General features: G+C 51.0%; 1 protein-coding gene across 1 annotated transcript in view; it reads left to right on the top strand.

The window, feature by feature from the left end:
* Positions 1 to 11254, top strand: part of MAP6 (microtubule associated protein 6) — a 74306-nt gene that overhangs the window by 48090 nt on the left and 14962 nt on the right. The window contains exons 3-4 of the mRNA XM_006141149.1: positions 6182 to 6395; positions 8437 to 8633. Coding sequence (XP_006141211.1) covers positions 6182 to 6395; positions 8437 to 8633 — 411 coding nt within the window. The remainder of the gene's footprint in view (positions 1 to 6181; positions 6396 to 8436; positions 8634 to 11254) is intronic.

The following is an 11254-nucleotide window of genomic DNA, read 5'->3' as shown; positions in this document are numbered from 1 at the left end:
CAAGGGGGAACAAACAAAAAAAAAAAAAAAAAAAAAAACAGAGATAGGGCCTTGTCCTATTCCAGCAGAAGTGTTGAGCTGGCTGATGAGATTTATCCACAGCATGTGCCAGATGATTAAGTAAGAGATGGGAATCAGGACCCTGATGCCATGGTCCAGGAAGAAAGAGAAGGTGTTGAGGCCCCAAGAGAGGCAGAGGCAGTGGGACAGACAGGAGGAGTTGAAGGTAGACTTTGTAGACTCCTTCGAAAGCTTTGCCCAGTCAGCAAAATCCTAAAGTCCTGCTTAGCAGCTGCTCTGAATGTGTCTGTGTAGCTGCTTCAAAATTTGGGGGAGCAGCCCCCAAAAATCTCATTGCCAAGCCTCATGAGATGCTCATACTGGGCTTGACTCAGGGGCTGGCCCAGTCTTCCATCCATTGATTTTCCTAGCACAAATGAACCATTGAGGAGCCACTTAAATTCAGATCAAAACATATTGATTGATCCCACTTGTCTGTTTTCCCACCCCCTGGGGGATTTCATAGTCCCAGGCCGTCCTCTGTAGACATTGTGCAGGAGGTAAGTCATGCATTAAGCTACAAATGATATGGTCCACTGGTAGATCTATAGTGGAGGGGACAGTGGCCTTTGGAGATCATCCTGCCCCTGGGAGTCTTACACATCATGACACAAGAGAAACTGACATGAGGGACACCTGTGGGATGCCCTGGGTAGAAGCCTCTGATATGGGGCGTCCTGATGTACCCAGAGCCTCATGGTGGTAACTCCCAGATTGGCCCAAAGGAACTGCTTCCTTATAGTTGCTGCCAGGAGCAAAGTGGCCTTGAGCTCGAAAAGACCTAAAGATAAATGTGGTTACACATCCACCCCAAAGTGGGATAAAGGGACAAGGGCTTTGAAGTCAAAGTCATAACACCAAGGCAAGGGCCTGCCCCATCTGGGGCAGGAGGGAAGTGCTCAGGAGGAGGCAATGTGAACAGGAATGAAATCAAACACTAGCTACTTCCATGGACTGTCCACTGAGTGCCAAGCACTTTGAAGTTTTGCAAAGTATGAGAAAGAAATGGAGTGTGGCCTGACTGCAGCCTGGACCATGGGAGAGTGTGGTGGGATAGACAGTGCCTGGGTCCTAACCCAGCTCTTCCCCAACCCTGCAGCCTGACAGAGAACAAAGCTAAAGAAAAATCCCTGTGCAGCCATGCAGATGAGATTTGACTTAAAGTGAAATTCTGTCATGAATTTTCTATTAAGTATCTTACCCCTTAAGAGAGACAAATGGACTCATGAAAGAATTGAGGAAGGACATGAAACTACATATCATAGTAACCACAAAGCTGGCCAGTGCGTCATTGGGCCAGGAGCCAACGATGGGAACCAGTGGGCTGAATAATCCAGGAAGGATTTTCTGGAAAAGAACAATGAGCTGGGCCTTAAAGAGTAGTCAGATTGGGCATCTGCTGTGAGGAGGAGGCTGGAGAAGCAGTGCTGCTTTGCTCAGAAAAGCTCAGTTGCTGCCCAGGCCTACCACCTGCACCAAACAGGGCATTCCAGACTCCACACGGGCTGGCTCCACTGCTGCCCCTCATGGCCACCCTGTACATCCCTCTGAGACCCTCCTCAACAGCCACGGTGATCAGTTTGCTCTCTGGACCTGCCAGGTGGACTCAGACTGGCTCATGAAGGCCTTCATCCACTTCTCTGTCTACACCCTTCAGTGTCGCTCCTCCAGTCCTTGCCCCTACCCATATTAAGCATTCTTTCCCTTGTTCCCTCTGAGCTCTGTCCCATTTGCTTCGTTTTTCTTGTTTCTGCCTTTCCTTAGGGTCCCACATGGCCAGTCCTGACTCACTGAACAGTAGGTACCTCAACCACGGCTTACTCCTCCCTGTGGGCCACTGGCCATGTACATGGCTGGGGTTTGGCAAATGCTGAGTGACTGGACAAATGAGTGGTCAAACAGAGATGTGGCTGCTTAGGAAGGGGAGACCTTGCTAAGGGGACCACGGACTCCTGGCACAAGACTCTGGGCATGACCCAGTCTTCAGGCTGGATATCTAGGCCAGTCTGTGCCAGTCAAGCCTTCCACAGCATAGCAGACAGCAGGCCGAACCCTGAACAAGCACTTGCAGTGACAGCAGGCTGAGCAACCGCAGCTCGACCATGTTGCCAAAGCAGAGTGGGAAGGTTGTGGGCTGTGCAGCTTGACTGCCCTGAGCTCGGTTCCCAGCTCTGCTATCCCCAGCTGTGTGGTCTCATGCAAGCCACTGAACCCCTCTGAGCCTTTTATAAAAGGGGTGCAATACTATCTCTTTTTTAAGGTTGTAAGGATGAGAGAGAATACACAAAAACAACAACAACAACAAAAAAAAAACATACCCCATTTATAAAATGCAACTGATGAATGGTAGCTAATTTTCTTTTTATGACTTATGTTTACTTATTATATATGATGGGAAGAGACTTTACCCAGAGTTCAAAGTTCTAAGAAATGAGATTTGAGCTTAAACCTAACACCGTCGTAATTACAGTGAGCTTATTATGGGACTCATTAACAAGGTCTCATATGAAGATGAGGTACCAAAGTCGTTCAAGGTCAGAGGATACATCCCATGGATACTGCTCACAAGTGAGACACTCACTAGCCCAAGGGGCCTGTGCAGAGCTGCGGAAGGCTGCAGACGCTGGCCTGCAAGAGATGACCCAGAAACAGAGCTCAGGGACAGCGTACACCTGTCTTGGTCCTAATTCTGGAAGCAGGCAGGGGTAGGAACAGAGAATCCCAGGTCCCTGCCATCTTGTGTTCAGAACCCAGGTTGTTACTGTCTGTTGCTGGGAGGTCCAGCCCGAGTGTTAGGCGTCCACCTAACAGGACTTGGGCTCTGAAAGTTTGAAGAAGGTAATGGTAGCTAGAACCTGGATGTTCCCTGGGCCGGCCTGGGTCTGTGTACAGAGCTGAAATGGTTCAGAAGTCAGATCACAACTGACCACTTAAAGAAGGTAGAAAAGAGGGCCAGCAGGTGACATGGTTGTTGTGGTGATGGACTCCCACCTGGCTGACTGTGTTTCGAGTCCTGAATCTGGCGGCTTGCTTTCTCACTTCCTCACTTTCCCTTTTTCTCTCTCTCTCAAAAGTATGTGTGCCCTGTAGCAAATTAGAAGATGATAATAATGATAAATAGAATTAAATAAAGAATTATTATGTTTTTTAAAAGGCGGAGAAGGGAGGAGGAGGTTAAAAGCAGGAGCCAAGAGTGGCCTGGATGCCAGGGTTGGTAGATGCTAGAGGGACTCAGGAGAGGGTTAGTCCTCATCCTGAATTCTGTCTTCCTCCTCATTTCTCCATCACCGTAGGTGGCACTGTCTCCCAAGCCTGCCCTGTATCACCCTGGTCCCCTCCCTGACTCTTATCTCTCCAGCTTATCTATTTTTAAGTCTTTTCCATTCTCTCTAGTGACTCAGTGCCCTCGTCCCTGTCCCCACTGCAGCCTCCTGGTTCAGGGCTCGCTCCCCTGGCTCACTCCACCACCCCCTGCCTGCCACTGACCTCCGCTCTCCCCTTGTCTACCATTCACACGGCTGCCAAAGTTTTCTTCCCAGGACCAATCTGGCCATATTTGTCCTTGGCTTGAAATCAAGAATGGTCCATGCCTTTCACATGCTGCCAGGACCTCTGTGATCTGTCCAGCCTCTTGGCCCGACTCCTTCAAATGTGAACTCAGCCACCTACACAGTCGCAGGTTCCCATGAGTCTCTGTGTGTGCTACTCAGTCTACCTAGAATTATTCCCCCTTCTCCTGGCAATGCAACCTCTCTGGCCCTACTCTAGAAACTCCTTCCTGAGTCCCAGGCTGGGGTGGGAGCCCCCCTCCATGCTCCCCATTCCCTCCTGCTTCCTCTTGTCCTGAAGGAGCCTCAATCCCGCTGCCTCACACACCCTGAGCTCGGAGCCTACAGCACTCAGCATCCTGTCAGGCTGGTCATAAACAGGAAAGTTCAGGAAACAACTTGTGCATGAATGACTGGGTGAGGGTGGGCAATGAGGCAATTTGGTTGGGGAGAGATGATGGTGTCCGGGGACACTGAGTCTGTTATTTAGGGGCCACGTAGGTGGAGGCCCAGGCTGCACTGGGATGGTGAGCATGAAGCTTAAGGAAGACTCTCTTAAGAGACAGTGGTCTCGGAGGTCAGTAAGTGGTGTGGTGGTGAGGCACTGGATTTCCATGTGGCCGGCCACAGTTCAAGTCCCAAATCATGGGTATGTGTATGTGCCAGAGAGGAGAATGGAGGAGAAGGGATTACGGTGTGGCCATCTCCCTGTGGGGAGTGATTTCTCACCTTCCCTCTCTCTGTCTCTTTCTTGTGAATTCATGCACCCTATGGGGAAAAAAAAAAAAAAAGAGACCGTGATCTCTCTCTTCACAGTTACCATCTACTCTAGAGAAGTGCAGAGATGAGGTCAAATGACAGAAAGTAACTCAGTGTTACCAAAAGGCTCTACCAAGTCAGAGAACACCTGAGCTAAAGGACATTATGAGGACCTTGTCTGGCCTAGTTTTTTTACTTTACAAATGAGGGAACTAAGGATCGGGGTGGAGAGGCCCACACTACGGATGTCAGAGGGAGCCTTGGGGCTAGAAGCCAGATCTCCATTACAGTCCAAGGTCTCTTACTGTCCCTGTGGGCTCCTATTTGGGGACTCATCTCTGAGCCCTGGAGGAGGGAGTCATCAGTGAGAGTGTGAGAAGGCCCTGGAAAACACAAACATCTCAGACACTCATACACTAACTTCTCTCTCACAGATAGCTTCTTATGCCCCAAATGAGAACCAGCCGGACACTAAGCTCGGGCGTTGAATCTCGTGCACTTAGCGAACAGGAGGGACCTTTGTAGCCTCCATTAACAGCTACACTTCTTACCCTGCTGTGAACATTGTCAGCCGCCTCTCTCCAGCCCTTTGAAAGATTAAAAGGAGCTGGTTAGAAACCATGAGAGGGAATGCCGTGAACTGACACAGAGAGTCTTCCAGCGTAAGGGCCAACGGCCATTGACACCGAAGCAAGTGGACTCTCCTACGCAGTCATAGCCCACGCGAGGCCTTGTTGTGGTATCCAAATTCTGTTCAGTTCATTTTCTTCCCTTGGGGCTGGCAGGTGGTGCGGCAGTTGAGGCATTGGACTCCCACATGGCAGACCACAGTTCTAGTCCCTGACCTGGCAGCTTGCTCTGTCTCTCTCTCCGGTAAAATTAAAGAACAATAATAATAATAATAAATAAAATAAATAATTATTTTTAAAAATATTTGTTTGCAGATGGCATAATGTTTATGTCACTGAATGGCCAACCATGGTTTGAGTCCCAGACCTAGAGGCTTGAAATTAACGCCAGGCACATGTGCATGAGTGCCCCAAATCCCAAGAGGAGACTGGACAAGAAGGGATTGCAATGTGGCCATCCCCCCCTCCGGGGAAGTGATTTCTTGCTTTCTCTCTCTCTCTTCTCTCTCTGTCTCTCCAGCAAGCGCATGTGCCCTATGGCAAAAATCTCTCCAAAAAATTTGTTTCCTTAAGATCTGTATTCCGTCATTTCACAAGGTTTTTCATCTGAAGTGATTAAGACTGATCAAGTTCTAGCACTGTAAGAGGCAGGCCCTCTGCTACTCGAAGGAGGATGTGTCGTTAAGGATTCTGGACAACAAAGCTTCTTCATTATGAATAAGGCAGAGGGAATCAGCATTTGTTGATAAGCCAGATTCACCAGGCGGTATACCAGGAGTGCTGTTTTATTAACTTCATCGCCTCTGAGCTCACCCTCTGAGGGCATTTGATATTTGTTACACTCACACATGACGGGACGGGTTGGGTTTTCTCAGCCTCACTTTAGAGACCGGAGAAACAAGCCCGACTATTGTAGATTATTGTAGAATAGCCTGTCCATGACCACACAGTGTGGAGCGGGGAGCCTGAGCTCTTTCTCCAAGTCACTATGACTGGCCACAACCTGGGTCACCTCTGCAAGAAGGAAACCTTGCACCTTCCCAAGGGCAGGGTGCAGACCCTCTCCAGCACCCGTGGTCCTGCCGGGAGTACATAGGGAGCGCTGGTTCTCCCAGCCCCGAGTCGAGTCGGAGCGCTGTGCCGGTGTGTGGTGTTCACAGCACTGACGCTCTCTCTGACTAACAGGAATGAATTCAGAGCGTGGACAGACATCAAGCCTGTGAAGCCCATAAAGGCCAAGCCCCAGTACAAGCCCCCAGATGATAAGATGGTGCATGAGACCAGCTACAGTGCCCAGTTCAAAGGGGAGACCAACAAGCCCACGGCAGCTGACAATAAGGTCACTGACCGCAGAAGAATACGCAGCCTCTACAGTGAGCCTTTCAAGGAACCCCCAAAGGTGAGACGCATCTGGTGGGGATCGGTCAGCCTGGCCTGGCAGGGGGTAGAGCTGCTGCCAACTCTGGCTCAGCCCCAAAGACCCCTGAAAATTCCCTTTCTGCTTTTTGTTTGTTTGTTTGTTTTCACTGCCAGAGGCCACATGCACGCACCAGAGAGAAACAGAGAAAGAGGGTGAGAAGGCACCCCTCAGTGGGGCATGGTCACCACCACAATCCCTTCTTCATTCTTCCATCCTGTCAGGATTTGGGGCACACACATACCCACACCTGGGCTGGGATTTGAACCATAATTGCTGTATGAGCTCCAGCTCCTTTAACTACTAGAGTATGGGGCTGGCTATCCCCCCGTTCCTTTTTAGCACATTGAGACCCAGGGGCATCTTCAGTAGGAGGCTTTGTTAAATTCAAAGGGAGCATTAAAAAGAAACAGTATCTAAAGCATAAAATCAGATTAATGGCTGGCAGATTTCCAGAGAACTGCCTTCTGATTTTGAAAAATCTAGGGGGAAAAATGGCAGGAAAAAAAAAAAAAAAAAAAACTCACCTAAGTCCTAAATCCCCTTGTCTTAAAATAGCTATGTGTCTGCCCCCAAAGGGCTGGCCCAGTACTGCCGGCCTCTGTGCCTGCTGTCCTTCCTGCTGTCCCTGAAAAGACCAGCCTGCTCTCATTCTCCTCTTGGGAAACACCAGCCACCAATTCTCAGACTGTCAGAACACACTCGAGGTGTGTTCCCAGCGATCCATCACTCTAATAAACCACTCACAAAAGTGGGTTTGGGGAGTGTCCTATTAGAACACTATCTCGCCTCACCTGCCAAGAACCTGAATAGCTCTGGAGCCTATGTACCGTTTCTCTGCTTTTGTCCGACAGTCTTGCCGACCCAGGACTAGTTTATAGTTAAGATAACTAACCAACCTAGTTTGCTCGGAAGGTTTCCAGTTAGCAAGGTAAGTTCCATGTTCTAGGTGCCTCTAGTTCCAGACAAACCAGGATGACCAGTTGTCTTACAGCTCAGGGGGCTGGAAACCACCGGGCCTTGGCAATGAATGAGCCACAAGTGAGGCCCAGTGTCAGCTTCGTCCACCCACAGACAAGGTGGGACCCAGAACAAGGGCTGAAAGACACGAGGGGAGGGAAGGAGATGAAGGGGGAATACATCTGGAATGGTGGGTGGGGGCTTATTGAGGGGTCATGCCCATAGGCTCCAGAGTTTCTGAGAAAGAGGAGGCAAGGCCAGCTCCTGAGAATGAGGGGACAGGGCTAGAGGAAGGGGCCTGGGCTTGGGACAGCCACTCTAAGGAAATTGCTGGAGGGAGCCATGCAGAGATAAGGAGCAGGTGGCGGGATGTGCTGGGGCTTGCTGAGACTGGAGCTCTCCCAGCCAAAACTTCTCAGTGAGGACACTTCATGTGAATTCACCGTGCTACTCACCATCCCAGAAACAGGGCAGGGACAGGCCATCTTATTGCAATAACAAGCCACCCAGACTACACCTAGGACCAGCAAAGGCTTGCATCTGATTGGCACATGCTGCCTGGGTTGACCGCAGCTCCTCATCACTGCTTCAGTCGGGCACTGCGGGTGCTGAGCAATCTCTGTGTGCAAGAAAAGAGCATGGGCTGACCCTGAGCCTCCCCCTGGAGGTGACCCACAGCGCCTCTCACATTACTTTGACTTAAGCAAATCGCATGCCTTTGTCTGAGTCAGACAAGGTAATAAAGTATCAAGGTATCATCTTCCCACAGGATGGAGCAGCAGAGGGTGCAGATGGAGTTACAGTCCAGCCTGGGTGGTCCGGGGGGCAGGGCAAGGGACCATGTGGCTGGAGAGTGTTGCGGGAATGACTCAGCAGGGAGTTGAGGCGGGAGAAGCCAAATGCCCGCGTGTCCCTGCAACCACTTTATACGGCGCATGCTCCGTCCGTGTCCGACTTTGTCGTTGCCGCCACCCTTTAATTAATGTCTTGTCTCTAAACTCTCTCACCCCCTCCCCTTCTGTGTTTCTGTATTTGCGGTGTGTCTGTCTGTCTCTCTGAGCAGGTGGAGAAACCTAGTGTTCACAGTTCTAAACCAAAAAAGACCTCCACGAGCCACAAGCCCCCGAGGAAGGCCAAAGACAAGCAGGTGGTGTCAGGCCAGACCGCCAAGAAAAAGAGTGCAGAGGGCCCCCGTGCCGCCAAACCTGACGAAAAGGAGCAAAGTAAAGAGATGAACAATAAACTGGCTGAGGCGAAAGAGTAAATTTCACTGCACTTTCCTTTTATTCTCCCCTCCCCTCTTTTTTAACCAACAAACAAAAAAAGGCCACAAAATTAATTAGAGGCTTCTCATCTGCCTCGGTCCTCAGTGTTCCAGGAGCTCTTTGGTTTGGTTTTGTTCACGGAGGACTGAGTGGCATGCCTCCTCCCGTGGCCCCTGGAACACCGGAAGCGACGCTCCCCCTCCTGGTCCGGGCGGCTGCTGCATGCGTATGGGAAGGCAGGCTGCCTCCCAGGGCTGCAGGCAGGTCTCCTGGCAGTGCTTGGAGTGTCCCAGGGCCACCTCCTCCCACCTTCCCTGAGGCCTGTGTCCCTGGTTAATTTTGAACGTTAGGTGAATGTGTTCTCTTGCAAAATTTGAAGAATTGTGTGCTACAAAAGCCCAGCTTGGGCTTCAGCAAGCATCGGACTCTGTGAAAATATTAGAAAGAAAAACAACCTTGGCCTTAATGTCCATGAAATGGAGTTGTGTCTGTTAAGTCTAAGTAATCGTGTCATAGAATCTTCTGTTAGAAATACATGCCTGTGTTGAGTTTCCCATCGGTGGGCTGGAAATCGTGAGAGGGCACCAGCCGTGCCACTGAGGACGGAAACCAGGCCGGGCATTAAGCGAGAGTAGGTGTTTTAGGTACGTTCTAGGTGTCCTAGGAAGAGCTCATGCTGGAGGAGACAGTTTTCCCCTGTTTGTCCTCAGGAGCCCACCCGGCTGGGGCTGCTGGCTTTGCAGAGCGACTAGTGAAAGGTAACTGAGGAAGAGAGTTCAAGGTGTAGGGATTGTGTATTTAGAATGTGATTTTCCATTTCTGAGAAACCCGAGTGGGACATAGACATAGTAGCAAGTGTGATGATAATTTACTCTCCCGACTGAGTGGGTCTGCTGGGCCCGCAGGGAGACAGGGCTGCCGAGCTCCAGGTCTCCGGAATTTCTCAGACTCACCTGCAGGCTAGCAGAGTGCCTGCTGAATGACGAGCAAGCGTCTTGACCTCGATGATGAATATTCTGTGTGGCCTGTCCGTGTGGCCAAAGTCCCCAGGGGTGGCAAGAGCCAGCTTAGCTGTGCTGGAGTCGTGTTGCAGGACCTCGTCAGGGAGTCACGAAAGGACCCCCGTGCTAGTGAGGGAACCCAGAGTCTCCACCAGAGAAGGTGTATTTGTAACTGTGCCGTGTCTGTTCACAGCACGCTTGGTTCCTCATGCCCCTGAAGTCCCTCGGTACCCAGCATTCTGAAACTGCCGGGCAGCGTAGACACAACCCTGGCTTTCCTTGGTAGTGGAAGTGGCGAAGAGCCGAGGTCACTTTCCTCACTGCAAAAGCCCTGGGGGTCCTCTGGTCTGGAGGGAGCAGAGCTGCCACCACCCACCAGCCTTCTCACTCTGGCTGTTCAGACAGCCACGTCTCTTATCTGTCACCTTGGGACTGAGAAGTCTCAGAAATTCCCTCACGTGTGCTGCAGGCCATCCTTACTCACAGGACAGGGAGACTAGAGATGAAGAGTGTGGCCAGGCTCTCCCCAGCCTTCCTCTCTATCTCAGGGTGTGGAACGTGAGGAAGGAGAAATACTGAAGAAGGCAGGAAACCTTAGCCAGCCTCTGCACTTGTAAATCAGGAATTCTGAACGGCCATCCGGAAACGCGTGTCAGGACGGATCCCAGCTATTAAGCAGGGAACTCTAGCAACCTGGTCTGGACTGTACCCAGAGAGTTCTCCAATGTGTGTTAGTTCTCTCACAATCTGGCGTGGTCAGACATGTGGATGTTAGCCAGAGCTTAGATTTCTCTACAGAATAACTGCGTACTTTCTGCAGATCAAGTAAATCCGAGTTTGCCACACACAGGAACCGTTCACCCCACATCCTCACTGAGTGCCTGTGTGCCAGGCACCGTGCCAGCCTCGGTGGGCACTATGAATAAATCTGTCTCCATGACCAGAAGGTGCACAGGACTCGATCCCTATGACTGAGTCAAGCAGGTGCTGCCCACATTGTATTTTGCTGTAAGGGCCCCCAGGCTTTTCCACGCACCTCGCAGCCCCGGGCGCGGACTTTCCTACCCTGCCCGCCTACGGCTTTAGCTGATGTGTACAGCCCATCAGTGCCCCCTTCTTTCCCATGCCAGAGAAAACCCTGTTTGTAGTTCACCTGGACTTTTGAATGTGTCATTTCACTATCAATAAAAACAACTTCCTTTGATTTCTACTGTTTACACATAAAACCGGGCCGGTCTCCGTCTGTACCCTGAACACTGAATGGAACTGACTTGGGCCTCACGAGCTGTGTCTTGGCATTGCCTTTCGGAAGGTGACCAAGCTTCCGATGCCTGTCCTATGCATCTCTGAACGTGTCCCCATGGTTCTCCTGGCAGGAGAGCCGGGATGGAGCTTTCTCGCTGCCTGCCTGGCCTGCCTGCAGAAATGCCCCCCAAGCTGTGCGCTGGTTCCCCCAGCTTCTGTTCCCCACGTGCTCCCTTCAGGCCGTACAGTGCCCCCACCCCACCCCGAGGCAGACAGGAAGTGTCTAATCACGATTTTGTGGCCTGGGTTTTGTTGCATACCACAGATTGTCTATGTACCGCGTAGCGCACACCTCTCTTGGTGCTATCTC

The sequence above is a fragment of the Tupaia chinensis genome, unplaced genomic scaffold, assembly GCF_000334495.1.
Source record: "Tupaia chinensis unplaced genomic scaffold, TupChi_1.0 Scaffold000047_1, whole genome shotgun sequence".
NCBI classification, from domain to species: Eukaryota; Metazoa; Chordata; class Mammalia; order Scandentia; family Tupaiidae; genus Tupaia; species Tupaia belangeri.
Note: the sequence above shows the minus strand (reverse complement) of the source record. Positions and strands in the feature narration are given on the sequence as shown.